This window comes from Falco naumanni, chromosome 6, assembly GCF_017639655.2.
Source record: "Falco naumanni isolate bFalNau1 chromosome 6, bFalNau1.pat, whole genome shotgun sequence".
Taxonomy (NCBI): Eukaryota; Metazoa; Chordata; class Aves; order Falconiformes; family Falconidae; genus Falco; species Falco naumanni.
This window is the reverse complement of record NC_054059.1, coordinates 15,904,372-15,920,191: the sequence shown is the minus strand read 5'-3', so window position 1 is coordinate 15,920,191 and position 15,820 is coordinate 15,904,372. Positions and strand designations below refer to the sequence as shown.

The 15,820-nt window shown below is 38.4% G+C and overlaps 1 protein-coding gene across 1 annotated transcript in view; it reads right to left on the bottom strand.

Annotated features, from left to right (window-relative positions):
• The window catches only part of EYS (eyes shut homolog), an 867,458-nt gene that overhangs the window by 123,501 nt on the left and 728,137 nt on the right, over positions 1-15,820 (bottom strand). The window contains exons 38-39 of the mRNA XM_040598785.1: positions 8,097-8,205; positions 4,363-4,583 (exon numbers count right to left, since the gene is read on the bottom strand). Coding sequence (XP_040454719.1) covers positions 4,363-4,583; positions 8,097-8,205 — 330 coding nt within the window. The remainder of the gene's footprint in view (positions 1-4,362; positions 4,584-8,096; positions 8,206-15,820) is intronic.

The window sequence follows — 15,820 nt, the reverse complement described above, 5'->3', positions numbered from 1 at the left end:
ACAGCCAGGACAGCTTCACTAAGGGAAAATGGTGCCTGGCAAATTTAGTGGCCTTCTATGATGGGGTTACAGCGTTGGTGGATAAGGGGAGAGCAACTGATGTCATCTACATGGATTTGTGAAAAGTATTTAACACTGTCCCCCATGATATCCTGGTCTCTGAACTGCAGAAAACTGGACTCAAGGTAGGGACCACTCAGTGGATAAGAAATTGGCTGAATGGTTGCATTCAATAACTGTGCTTAAGAGCTCAATGTCCAAGTGGAGATCAGTGATGAGTGGCATTCCTCAGGAGTCGGTGCTGGGACTAATGCTGTTCAACATCTTTGTCAGCAACACGTACAGTGGGATTGAGTGCACCCATAGCAAGTTTGCAAATGACACCAAGCTGTGTGATACGGTTGACTCTCTGGAGGGAAGGGATGCCATCCAGAGAGGTCTTGACAGGCTTGAGAGGTGAGTGCATATGAACCTCACGACGTTCAACAAGGCCAAGTGCAAGGTCCTGCATGCGGGTCAGGGCAATCTCAAGCAAAAATACAGGCTGGGCAGATAATGAATAGAGAGCAGCCCTGAGGAGAAAGGCTTGGGGGTGTTGTGCATGAGAAGCTCAGCATGGCCTGACAATGTGTGCTTGCAGCCCAGGAAGTCAACTGAATCCTGGGCTGCGTGGCCAGCAGGTAGAGGGAGGTGATACTGCTGCTGTAGTCAGCTCTTGTGAGACCACACCTGGAGTACTGCATTCAGCTCTGCGGCCCCCAGCGTAAGAAGGATGTGGACCTCTGGAGTGAGTCCAGAGGAGGGATACAAAGATGATGGGAGGGTTGGAGCACCTCTCCTCTGAAGGCAGGCTGAGAATTGGGGTTGTTCAGCCTGGAGAAGAGAAGGCTCTGGGAAGACCTCACAGCAGCCTTCCAGTACCTCAAGGGGGCCTACAAGGAAGCTGGAGAGGGACTTTTTACACGGGCTTGTAGTGATAGGACAAGGGGCAATGGCTTTAACCAGAAAGAGGGTACATTTTGAGTAGATATTAGAAAGAAATTCTTTACTGTGAGGGTGGTGAGGCACTTGAATAGGTTTCCCAGAGAGGGTGTGGATGCCCCATCCGTGGAAGTTTGGATGGGTGTTTGAGCCACCTGGTCTAGTGGAAGGTGTCCCTGCCCACGGCAGGGGGTTGGAACTAAATGATCTTTAAGGTCTCTTCCAACCCAAACCATTCTAGGAGTCTATGATGTTATGATTCTATGATTTTTGGATGCAGAAATTGCTTCTCTAAAGACCACTACCTAGTAACGTATCCAAGTTAGACCTCCAAATCCCAAGAGGTAATCTGTTGTAATCGTTTTTGTTTGCAGTCTTGACAGCTAAGATGAATAACCTCTGAAAAAGCATACTGGATTCTAAGTGAACCACTTGAAATCAGAGATGCAGAACTTGGATGTGAAACACAGCATCTAGATCTTTCTAGAAAGGTGATGTTTACTAAATATAGACAGTTTCTGAACTGACATAATAATGTATGTGCATTCATATGAACACCAGAAAACCAGGTGAGAAGAGAGGGAAAAAACAACCTCCCTTAACCCATTCTCTCTTTCTAATGCAGCCCAGCATGCTGTTTTGCCTTCTTGTCCACTAGGGTACCCTGCTGACTCACTGTCAACTAGCTGTCCACCAGAACTGGTAAATCTTTTGCTGCACAGCTGCCTTCCAGCCAGTCAGTCCTCAGTTTATAATGGTGCCTGGGGTTATTGAACTCCCTTTTTTAAAATTTTCAATGTCACATTTCCATTTCTTAAACCATACAAGATTCCTGTGGTTCATTTCTCCAGCCTGTTGATGTCCCTCTGAATGGCAGCAGACCCACCTGGTGCACCAAGCACTCCTCCTTGCTTCATAATTAACCCTTGTTTCTGGGGCATATCCTGTCCCATCTTGTAGATCACTAATGAAGCTAAACGGTATTGGATCTCATATTGAGACTTAGGGTACTCTGCTAGTGACCAGCCTCCAGGTAGAATTTGTGTTGCTGATCCTTTGGCTTTTTTGAACCTGCCCTTTAGCCAGTTTTCAGTTCACCTCACTGTGCACTAATCTAGCCAGTGTGTAATAAGTTTGTCACTAAAGATCTTATGGAAGGCAGTGCTAAAGCCTTCCTAAAGCTTAGTAAACAACATCCAGTATTCCCCCCCATCCATCAAGCCAATCACCTCATTGTGGAAGGCTATCAGGTTGGTTAAGCACAATTTCCCTTCCATAAATCCATGGTGATCACTCCCAACAACTTTGTTGTCCTTCATGTGTATGGAAAGTTTCCAGGAATAATTTTCTCCACCAACTTCCCACAGATCAAGGTGAGGCTAACCATCCTGTAGTTCCTCAGATCCTCATACTTCCCCTTCCTGAAGGCAGTCTTCAGGAACCTCTTGCAATCATTTTGATCTTGCAGAGATTATCAGGATTGACCTTGCTATGACATCAGATAGCTCCCTCAGCACTTGTGTGAATCACATTAGATTCCACGGATTTATACATGTCCAGTTGGTGTACATGTTCCCTAATTTGATCCTCCTCCATCAAGTGTAAGTCTTCCTTGCTCCAGACTTTATCCTACAGATCTGAGAGGAATAGGATTCCTGAAGCCTAATCAATTGAAGCCTTGTCAATAAAGCCTGAGGCATAAGGCGGCACTAAGTATTTCAGTCTTTTCCAGATCCCTTGTCACCAGAACACCTGCCCCATTCAGCAGCAATCCAGCATTTTCCCAAGTCTTTTTGCTGCTGGTATACTTGTAGAAGCACTTGGCTTTGCTCTGCATGCCCCCTGACAGAGAAATCTCCAGGTGGACTTTGGCTTTCCTAACCCTGTATCTGTGCATTTGGATATTTTCTCTGTATTCCTCCCAGATCATGTGGCCATGCTTCTACCTCTTGTATGGTACCTTTTGATATTTTGTCAGAAGCATCTTGTTCATCCATGCAGGTTTCCTGGCACTTTATTTCCTGCTCATTGGAATGGATCATTCTTGGGCTTGGAGGAGGTGATCTCTGAGAATCACTTAGCTGCTACAGAAAAACATGCTTCTATAGAGCTGTTTATCCCTGGTTTGCACATGCACAATTTTCCATGACTCCTCTGGACTGAAGAGCAGTGACCCATTTCAGAACAAAAGTGTTTCTGAAAATGACTGAGGCCAGCAGTTGGAAAGCAGAAATGCAGGAAACAAATCCAATGGTCATGCATTACACAAGACCAAAAATTTAAATGAAAAAGCATTCCATAATGGTAGAATACAGACCAATCAGTAGAACGACAGAGATATAGCAAGGAACAGCAGAGGCAATATAGACTCATTACTCCCAAGTACGCACTCAGTTTCACCAGCAAACTGTGTATGTTTTCATAAAGTTGCCTTGCTTGTATTTGTGCTCTAGTCAAACAAGACTTAATGATCAAAAACTTGTTTGGTGTTCTTTGTGTGCTCACATCAATCAAGAGAGGCACAGAAGCACCTCAAATTCAAGGTCTCCTCAACCTAAGAAATATACGGTGGTCCAGAATTTTAAAAAAGCCTTTAGAATATATTCTGTTCAGCATTTGCCTTAAAGCTGAAGTACAACTTTTACAATAGACATGGCAACTACTTCACAAATTCTATCAGTTTTAAATAGAAATGTGGTTACTAAATGCTGAGTGCCTTAGACAATGATCAAGATACTATGACTTAAAAAGTTACTGTGCTCCAATTGAACCATCATTGAACTGAATCATCATCCTCTGTGCTTTTAGCTTATGTCTCTTTTGGACCCCGTTTCCTCTTTCAGCATGATGCACTTTAACTTTCAAAGGTTCTTTGACAATACTTCTTCGCACATGCTGAAGGTGCTGACTACTTGTTACTGTTTTCACAGCATGATGAGAAGGCCTATGCTGTGTAACCAGGAGCACACTATGAAGATATGTGAGAGTACAAGGCCTAGTAAGATGAAAAGCTGTTAGACAGAAGAATGAGATCTTATGTGTTTCTGTCCAAACTATCTATACAAAGAGTCTGATTTAGTCACCAAGCCTTGCAGTGGAACTGATCCAGTTGATCGCAAAGAAATTCTGGCAGCAACCCAATATATATGCCATGCGGGCAATAGAATTACATTTTATAACTCTTCATGTAAGCAAATAAAGTAAAGTATAAAACCTCTCTGGTTAGGCATGAAGATGTCATACTTCTTACTTAACATTATCAAGGCAAAAGACTCACAAAATGATTACTCCATTCCACAGAAAATTATTTCTCATTAAGGATGAACCTACCAGCCACAGAGTATAAATAGATGATAAAATGATTAAAGAAGTAACTCTTACCTAGTGCAGGTCCCACCATTGCGACATGGATGATAATCACATATCGGAACATTGCAGTTCTCAACATTCCTCCCTCCAAGAGCCTCATCTATGATGAACAACTCTTTGTTGTTTACTTGAAAATCCCTAACACATCCTTTATAGCCATGTATCTGCCCAGCACATTGATGAACTTCTTCATGAGCAGGAACATTTCCAAGGAAGATTGATCCAAAGGTGATCTGCAGAAACAAAAAAAGAATCATCAGAAAATAATGTGATTTGTGATGTTACTGTAAGCAATGAATGAATAATAATTAGAGATAAAGGAAACAGCCATTACCTGAAGCTGGCCAAAAACTATGATACTTGGTGAAAGGATTCTTTTTTAAAAATGTGGTTCTCTATTTTTTTTTAATCCATTCAAAGAGAGTTGGTTTAATGTGCTTGCATATCTTCAGTTGTGTCAGGCAACATACATCCCATGAAACACAAATTGCAATTCCCAGCCTTAACCACAATGAACATGGTAAGGTTTCCTCATTGCTTTCCTCATTCTATACTATGAGTTTTACAATCATGGTTGAGAGTTGGTGCAGGAACACAGGAGAAGCTGTAGACTTGAAAATAAAGCTTTTCTATAGGATCTGGGACCTACAGAACCCCGAGGTAAGGGGAATACAGAAAAAAGATCTTAATTTTTTTTGGATGAGTGATGGAAAACAGACCACTATACTGAAGCTCAGAGATAAAAAGAAATTTTTTGGCAGCAAATTCTAGAGCCACAAATGCCTAGACCATCCTTATAATGGTGTCACATAAACACCCACAATTATTTCATACTGGGACTGACCAAATCAGATTAGTGCTCACTATGGTATTTTCCTATGTTATCTGACCTAGGAGTCAAACTCTTGACCATTGCATATAAAGGATCTGTGACTCATTCAGCAACGTGAATTCTACTCCTCAAGCTGATGCCTGACTTTCTGGAGTTCTTACATGGGGTTTCACTATTCGTGCATTCCATTACTAAGGAAGTTTGTCTGTCACTAAGAATTGAAAAAATAATAATAAGCATATCACACTGTCTTGCATTTATTTGTATGACACCATCAATCCAGAAAAAGGGTGAAACCTAGCCAATTCAAATTGAGTAGGAATAAACCAATGGTATAAAAAATATATCACAGTATGTGTAAAACATGTGAGGACATAATTTATAGTGAAGGGGCCCTTCACTATCATATTCACACATCAACTCTAAAGAACTAGGAACAGGAGGAAAACATCCTATTGATTTATCTGGAATTCACACATCTCTTATGATCTTGCTTTGCTGTTTCCTGTATTGCTTTTATCAGTCCTGCAGCTATGTTGCTGATGATTTCAAGTGAAATCTGGAGATGCAATGAACATGAATACTGTCAGATATTCTTCTACTTACAACGTCTTTTATGTAGAAGGGAAAGAAAAACCCCCACCCTACTTCTTTTAGAGCACAGATAAAATCAAATCAGACTTTTCATTTGGAAGGAATTCAAAGATAGTGGCTCAGCACTTGTTGAATGCATTTCATATCGCTTGACTTTATCTCCTTTCTAACAAAGCTATAAACCAGCATAGTTACAACCATGATTTTTAAGCAGTGTTTGCAGACAGAAATTTTCTCTCTGCTTCTGAACCTGTTACAAGAATTAAGCAAAGTATTGGACTGGAATGTAAAGGGACTATGATTAAAAAAAGTGTTTTTAACACTCCTCTTGCAACACAATCTTTTTATTATTTGACTTATTTTACAAAAGCACTGACCTTGGGGGCAGATCAGAGTACCACAGAACACCTTCAGTAGGCTCTGCTCAGTTTCTCTCTTCAGTGGATTTTATCACAAGTTAGAAGTTCAAACTCATGCTAGTATACAATAATACACATTCTTTCTATAAAGATCCTGTCCTGGATGTAACTGGTTTAACCAGAATATATTTTAAGGAAGCACATAGGAAGAATTCCTGTAAGTCTTGTTAATAACGTAACAGGCTTAATATAATGTTACATTAACATTATATTAACTTTTGTAATACTCATGCTTAACTTTTCAAATACTGATTTTAAAATATCCTTCTTCACTTGGAATATGAGTGGTAAAAAGAATTGGCTTGGCTAGCAATGGGAATAAATTAATTAGACCTCCTAGAAGTAAGAAATTTATTCTTTTCTTTTTTTCTTTGCTTGTGTACTTTGTAAAGAAAATAGTGGCTCTGGAAGATTAGGAGCAGATCTATGAAGTGTAATAGTAATGAGGATATGAGATTCATGCTACATGCATACACAAGGAGTTATTCTGGATTAAGTATAATTTGGTGCCATGAATGAATATACCCATTCGTTACAGCACATTAAGTGCACTCACGCTTTGTATTGTTTTACCCTAAAAGAATTCAGCTGGCATGCTCCAGGATTACTCTGCAAGATGAACCAAAGTGTGGTGAGTGGGGATGACCAGAACATTCACTTCAAAAACCCACTCATGATACAAACAGGAACTTAAATGTGGTACCTCACAAAAAGAAACAGAGGAGAGTTGTGGACTTTCTTAGGAATCAAAGAAATTTCCTGATGAGGGGCAGAAATATTCTGATGTATGATCTTGGTGCATGACATCAAAGGTGGCCAACTGTAAGTTTTTCTGTGAGTAAGGTACTGCTGGCTCCTCTGTATAACTAGGTACTTATGGGTAAGTGCTTTCCCCAGATTCTTTATGCAGAAGCTGCCAATAGCGTTAGCTTTACGTTCTGCCAGAGTTATGAACCTGAACATAAAAGGAAAGAAAAAAGGACCTTCTCCAGCAGAATATCAGGCTGATCATCTGGCAGCTATAAACAGACAACTGACTGGGCTAATAGCAATATCTAATGCAAGTTAATTATTTGTATCAGACTGAACAAACACCTACATTCTGACTCAGGGAAGAAACAGGGAAGAAATTCTGTTACTACCTGGCAGTGCATAACGTGAGATGCACATAACAATCAGCATGTCTACAGCTAACTGTCCTGACTTATAGTGAACAAACTTATAAAGTGAGCTGTCAATCACAGTTCAAATTCTCAACTCTAAAAACATTTAAAATGTATCATGCAGAAATAATCCTGTGATGAGGGAATGACGGTGATAACATGGAGACAAAGTGTAACAGAAAACCTCAAGATCTGGGAAAGTTGGCCTATTGCCTATTTAGAATGAGTCTTCTGATACTAGTTTCAAAATGGAGACTGTAGTTTCTACAGTACTATTCAGAAGTGAATTCCTAGCAGCAATACTGACACCAGGTTAAGTCACTGATGATTCATAACTATCCTCCTCTAAACAGTGTGGCTTGCAAATAAAAACCAACCAGAATTACTGCTTAACAATACCTGAATTGTTTCTAATAACACCATGGCCTAGTATAACGGCATTGCTAATGTATTATTTTTCGTCTTGTAGTATTAGTGTCCTTTTCATGGACTTCAGCCAGTTGAAATAGAAGTTTCAGAGCCAGGTAAACTAAAGAAATTAATGGAAATACCAAGGATGCTTGATGTGAAAAGACATATTGAAAACAAATTAAGTACATATTATGATAACCAAGGAGGAATCAAATTTCCTTCTTTAGAAAAAGTTAGAATGCCTGTTCTCCTTTGAGAATAACTAAAGTGCATAAGCTGATGGAATGTTCAAAGCAAATAGCATTTTTTTATGTTTTGCAGACTCACCTGAGATGCCCGATATGAGAGAGAAAGTCTGTGTTGTACAGGAGGATTTCCATCTGCAGCCATTTCAATCATGCAGTAACCTTCAGGACTGCTCACAGGCAATATATAGCTGGAAGGAAACAGAAGATCTCATTACTGTTTATGCTGTTGACAGCAGAGTATTCAAACACACAGCAAAGGCAAGGTGAAAAAGATGCTTCTGCCTCCACAAAGGATGACAGTCTTTGGACACTAATAGTTCCAGTTTCACGACTACTTGGACTACCCAGGAGACAAAATATGTAAGTTTTTTTTACTAATGTCTCTCTGTTTTCTTTCCTACTGTTCTTGACTCTAGGTTTGAAATGTATACAGATACAAAAAAGAAAGAGATCTTTACATACATAAGTGGGTATTGATAAATTTTAAAGGCTAACTGTCGCTGACATACAGTCTCCCTAGTATAGAGGATTGTTGGACAAGGAACATCAATGTTGAATGATGCTGAACTCCCTAGGTGGAAATTTCCTTTTCCTGCCCTACAGGGGAAACAGAAATGGAATAGGAAATGAAAGGCTGCATAGCTCTGAGCAGCAAGATTACACTGTGATATAGTTATCGCTACTTGGAAAGCATGCTGTTTAAGTAAACTCTGGTCTGAGCTTCAGAGATAAAGAATAATGTAAGGTTAAGGGAATTTGTAAAATAAATACTAGCGAACATTCAATAAAACACTGTGAATTCTTCAGGTTATTTCTCTTATGAGATCTGATGAAATGCTATTAATGGTATCAGCAATAAAAATTCAGTCCAATGATGATTTTCAAATATACTTGTTTCATATTTAGAAAGAAAATTTGCATAAACATTATTGCAGCAATGGAAGAACAGAAGAATGGTAGTCAATAGATTCTTTAAATCTGACTGAGGTTTACTGACAACATGCAGCCTGCACATGAAACTCTGTTCAGTCAAATCCATATAATTAAGTTCCCAGATTATTACATAAAAATATAACAATGTTCTTGTTAAAGGCATTACAAGAACAATGTTATATTTTTGTGTAATATTTCGCAAATGTTGCACAACAGATTTTATGGAAGGTTCTCAAAAAATTATACATTCATACGGGCTGCCAAATTTTCCATTTTTTTAGCTGAACAAATGGTAAAGGACAATGACAGGAACATCATAAACTATTTTGTGTTGGGATAGATGCATTTTTGTGTTAGGCCATAGACATATGAAAGAGTTAAACTATTTTAAAACCTATTACATCCTGAGCATGAGAAGCATATATTACTAATCAGAGAAATGACCTCAGCACTGCCAAGGACAAATTTACTCCTGGATGAACCACATCAACACCTACTATGCCCTCAAATGCCTCCCTTTTCATATGTCATGATCTGGTTTGTGTGCAGCTTTTGTGCCATGGTATGATTTATCCCATGCTATGCCTTGAGCATTGCTTTTCTACCCCTGTGTTTACAGTCTTACTGTTTCATCCTCCTGTCTGTAGATTCAGTATGAAATTTAGAGCCTCAGTTTTCACCTCTGAAGTCACTGGGAACATTGTATTGACATAAATGGATAAAGTATTAGGCCCCCCCAATGAATATTTGTAACGTTCACTGCAGTGCAGTGATTTCTGAGTGAGCAGCAAAACAAAGTGCATCTACTAACACAAGTCTCACAGGCAGTGTATCTGTATCAGCAGGTGATGCAAGCATATTAATAAATCCTACCTTTCCAGTGATTATATTGCTTCTTGTTCCAGAGTTAATTCAGTCAATACTAACTCATTGACTTTTCACTGTGCTTTGCTGCATGGGGTTGAAATTTGCTAAATTATTTCACCTTTGTAAGCATGCAACACTTTTCCTATTTTTGAACCAGAAGCAACAATAATTAATTTTTTTTTTAAAAGACTGAGATATTTGAATGGCATCTTCTATTACCATCTTTTGAAATGTGTTCTAGACCTCTAGACTATACAAATGAGTTTGAAAAATGTTAATTTTTCTTTTTTATTTTAGGTTAAAAGAGGTCATGTTGTTTTAAAGTGTATGTTAGGTTAAGTTCCTTCTTATGTAGTCTAAAGTTAGCATAATATTTTGATTTTGAATGTAGGCAGCCAGAAGCAATGTCTGCTGTTCTGAAGATCACTCTTTTCACAATTTCATTATAAATTAATTGTGTAAACAGAAGTTCCTCCTTAATAAATAATGGGTATACTGACAGATAGTTTTGTGATCTCCTTTTTACATTCTTGGAATAAAGAAAATTTTAGAGAAAGTACTTCCACTTACTGATTTCCAACCATATGTAAATTATATTTTGAATGTTATTTATTATTCCTTCTCATATTTCAGCTGCTGGGAGTTGTCCAGGTAAATCACAGTGTATAAAGATACTTTCTCAGGTAAAAGAAAATCAACTATTTAGGACATTCTTGGGAAAACCAAACTCAACCTTACCTTAATACTTTTCTACTCTGAGTGGATATTGTAGTATAGACCTAACATACTCATAGCAAAACCTACCCTTTGCCACTGACTTGTTTCTACTTTTCAGGAAGGTTTCTTAAGTATATCACATATTATAACAGTCCAGCCCACAAAGAACAAAAGTCTAACTGATGTGGCAAAGTTAATTAAGAATAAAATTCATGTAACGGAAAAGAACACTATGATCTACGTCAGTTTGATCATCTTTAAATAAAAAAGCATCCAAAATAAGCCTTAAAGATTACTTGATACTGACATGGTCTTTACTGTACTATCTTTATCTAGGCAAGTCCAAGTATCCTAAATTCATATAGATAATAACACAGTCGTCCTGATGCAGGCATACCTGGTGATCCATTCTACCTTTAAACAAATGAAGAAAAAAAAAAAAAAAAAGAAACAAAAGAAAAAAGAATAAATAAATTCCAAAGAAAAAACTCCAGTATCTATAAACAGCAGGTATTATACAGTGATTTTGATCATGACTCTCAGCTTCACAAAGGACAAAGATATTTTTTTTAAAGATGCAGCAATGAAATTTTAAAGAAAAGAACTGATTTGTTTGATGTTAGCCAGTAGATTAGTGACTGAGTTGTGAGAAAAAAAACCAACACAGGCTGTAAGCAACAACCTACTGCCCTATATTCTGGAGCACCCATTAGGAATGCTACCACTATTTTCGTCATCATTTGCTCCTTTCTCTGCAAGCATTTCCAAGCAACTAATAGTTGAAATTTCTCTCTGTCTTATGCCAAAGAAAGGAAAAACTCATTTGAAATGTGAACAAAATGAATATTTTTCATGCTTACTTTACCACAAAATTAGGACTGTTTGAATTTGCTATATTACTCAAATATGCTTAGAATAGCTTTTAGAAAGAGACAGAGCATGGAAAATTATAGTCCAAAAGACAGTTTTCTGAGGAAAATTATGAAAATAATGAAAAATGGCAATTAAAACAGAAATGCTGTCTCTTTCTTATGCAAGACATAATTATACTAGTTTTTAAAAACAAGGACAGAAGAAAGAATGTGCTTGAAATACTGTGCAGCAGAAATGACCTGAACTAAAATACCACTTCATGTAGCATTATAACTTGATAATATTTTTTTATAATCTAAGATTAAATCTGTCATAATCTTGCAAATGGATAAATACAGTTGTATTATTTCATGCATCTCCTAGAAGACTGAAATTCCTTACCCACATTAGAAAAGATAAAATGGAACCGATGATTTATTCTCTTGACATTTTTTCTTTATTTTTCTAATTAACCTTCTATTATGAGGTACTGACCTCACATAAAGAACACCTGAGATGAAAGTGGCTAATCACTGACAACTTTAAATTTTGAAGTATTTTTAGTTCATTTGTGCTTTTTCACTTGTTTAGATGCTGAAGGTGTTTCAGTCCATCTACCTCACATCTCAGTGGCATTTTAGTTGCATTCAAAGCCAGTGTACTTTTCCCTCCAGAGACAGTGACAGGAGAAAATGCAATATGATTCCTATTGCAGGATTATTTTCTCAGGCACCGAAATTGTGATTTATGCATATCACGCTTGTTATGATATAAAAAGGATTCACAACGCAGAAGAGAATTGTGTGTGTGTGGAGTAGTTATGGGAAACGGGTGTGTGTGGAGGACATATGGGAATGTTATATACACAATAATCTAAATAGGTCTGGAACCATGTGGAGCTCAGCCTGTTCCTGTAGACACTAAGGTACATGCCTGATGTAGTCAAATGTTTGTTTCCATAAATTTGAAATAAGAAGAGGTTCAGCCTTCTTTTCTGCACTTGGCTTAGAATAACATGATTTTTTGATAGCTGCTGTGGATTTTATATAAACTTGTTAAGAACAAGAATTAACAAAGGATTTACTACAGGGGCTGTTTCTTTACAAAGGACTCATGGACCTCAACAGATGCAAAACAGAAGTTATACACAGTGATTAACGCTATTACTAGTTAAATCATGATTAATTCTGTGCATGAACACTGAATTTCTAACAAAGTGCAATGATTACCAAACACACTCATACCTGTGGCAGATTTGTGGATATGAAGTAATGGATTAGTTTAGGCCTGGAAAAGATATTGAAAGAAATCCTCTTACACTAGCTAAGATTGAGGCATTTCCAAATCAAACATTACCTGGTATAATTGTGCTCAAGCAAATGTTTTAGCTTAAATTATCACAGCTACTTCTCCATGCGGAAATGCAAGCATACATATTTTTTTTCTTTTAAACTAGTCACCAGGTGGCACTAAAGAAGCATAGTAGAAAGCATGAATACAAAATTTATACTAATGTCTCTTCTAAACATTGGAAAGACTGACTTAAGCTCTAATTGATAGCATGATTGCTTCAGCTTCCAGTTTATATCAAGGGAAACACAGTAAAGTATCTTAAACTAATTATATATTTGACAATATGGATGAGAATAGGTCTGGAGACTGGAACTTCTGGAAGATTTTGAACTGCATTCATGCATTATAGTTATCTAATGTAATCATGTAAAAATGGTGCATTCATGCTTGTGTAAACATACTTAAGAAAATTTAGTTTATAGCAATTATGTTTTCTATATAGTGCTGAAGGTACAGCCATATTTCTAACAGATTAAGGAAAGGCATAACAAAATTAAAATATCAGATCATCAGGTATAAAAAATCCCCAAGCATTAGAAAGAGAACCAGCCTCTGTTCTTGTCCAAGCTAAAGTATCACGGAAAGGTTTTTTCTGAACAAAGATCTCACACTGCTAGAAGACCAAGGTTTCTGATCTTCTGAAAAATGATTACAAAGTAGTTATACTACTGTCCATTTTCTAATGCCACAATTGGACAATTACATTTTAGATTATTTGCTCTTTTTCTCCTTATAAGCTGACAAACACTAGTCCAACATAACAACTCAACATAGGAAAAAATCCCTAATATCCTTTTTACTGAAGAAGTGTCAATATTAAACACACTGTATAGAATAAGTCCCACAGAACACTGAAACAGTGGCTTCATTTACACCCTTGATGAACCAGAGCTGTTGTCAAGGGAACATCTAACCATCTGTCAAGCAATACAGGAGATTGTTCAAGAACAGTGATTTTACTTTTGACTGAGCATATTCAATTCACAAGTGTGAATATCTGTACTGTGTCTTATAGTTTTAATAATCTCTTGGCACTTATTTCCAAAATTCTTGCACTTAGCACTTTTTTTTTCTTAAAAATATATCTATTTAAAGAATTTAATAATTAAAAACCTACTTCTGTTCCCAAAATTAACTTCAACATACTGCTTCCACGGAAATGTTCATATATTTCTTTACCCTCTTCTATTTCAACGAGGTCAAGTTTTGGTATTTCTTACCACTTTCAATTACAACACTAAGAAGTGACAATTATAAAAATGAATGTTTCGTTTCATGTCTGACATTTTATTTTAAATCAATGAAACATCTGTCATGACCTCCAGCCATTCAGCACCAAATTTCAAATTTTCTAGTTGCTATGAGCTGACCTAACTGTAAAAGCATACCGGTAGGGGAGGGGGGGAGGGAGAGAGACAGGCGAAGGAGGTAGACAAAAGCACGGAAGTTGAAAAATCCCAAATGACTTTGACCCCTAATAGTGTTTTGCAGTTATCTTTTGATGCCCTTTTCTTTAAGATTAAAAAAACCCAACAAACAACAAAACCAAAACAAGCCAAAAAAACCACCAAGATGTGTGTGAACATTTGGAATGCATTAGGGGATGATAAACTCCTAGCCAACCCTGAACTTGCTCAAGACTTGCACCTCCAGCTTGATGTGCATAAATCTATGGGACCCAACGGGATTCATCCCAAGGTACTGAAAGATCTGGCCGATGTCATTGCAGGACCTCTCTTCATTATTTTTTCAATGGTTTGGGGAGTTTGGAGAGGTCCCAGTTGACTGGAAGCTGGCAAATGTTGTCCCAGTTTTCAAGAAGGGAAAGAAGGAAGAACCTGGTAATTACAGGCCTGTCAGTCTCACTTCAGTGTCTGGTAAAATTATAGAGAAGGTTATTCTGGGAGTAATTGAAAAACACTTGAGTGACAATGCAGTCATTTGTCATAGCCAGCATGGGTTCATGAGGGGAAAGTCCTGCTTAAGCATCTTAATTTCCTTGTAGGACAAGGTCACCCATCTAGCTGACCAAGGGAAGCCAGTAGATGTGGTGGGTTCGGATTTCAGCAAAGCTTTTGACACCATCTCTCACAGTATCCTTCTGGATAAAATGTCCAGCACATAGACAGACAAGTCCATAACACATTGGGTGAGCAAATGGCTGATGGGTGGGTAAATGGGTGGTAAAGAGTAAATAGGGTTACATCAGCCTGGTGGGCAGTCACCAGTGGGGTTCCCCAGGGCTGAATTTTAGGACCAGTTCTATTCAATGTTTTTATAAATGATCTGGATGCAGGAATTGAATATACATTAATTAAGTTTGCTGATGATACTAAACCAGGAGGAGCTGTGGACTCCCTTGAGGTAGAGAGGTCTTACAAAGAGATCTGGGAAGTCTAGAGAGCTGGGGAATCACCAACTGTATGGAATTTAACAAGAGAAAGTGCTAGATTCTCAACCTGGGATGGGGCCATCATGGTTATATGTACAAATTAGTGGATGAGAAGCTGGAGAACAGCCCTGTGGAAAGAGATCTGGGGGTCTGGGTTGATGACAAGTTGAATATGAGTCAGCAGTGTGCCCTGGCAGCCAAAAGGGCCAACCATGTCCTGGGGTGCATCAAGCACAGTATAGGTAGCAAGTCAAGGGAGGTGACTGTCCTACTCTACACTGCACTGGTGTGGCCCCACCAGGAATATTGTGTGCAGTTTTGGGCACCTCAGTATAAGAAGGACATGGAACTCGTAGAGTGTGTCCAGAGGAAAGCGACCAAGACGGTTAAAGGTCTCAAGGGCAAGACTTCTGAGGAGCGGCTAGGGTCACCTGGCTTGTTCAGCTTGGAGAACAGAAGGCTGAGGGGTGACCTCATTGCAGTCTATGACTTCCTCAAGGGTGGCAGTGGAGCAGGAGGTGCTGGTCTCTTCCCTCTGGTGACCAGTGACAGGACACAAGCAAACGGAATGAAGCTGCCTCAGGGGAAGTTCATACTGGACATTAGGAAAAGGTTCTTCACTGAGAGGATGGCTGGTCACTGGAACAGACTCACAGGGAAGTGGTCATGGCACCAAGGCTGTTGGAGTT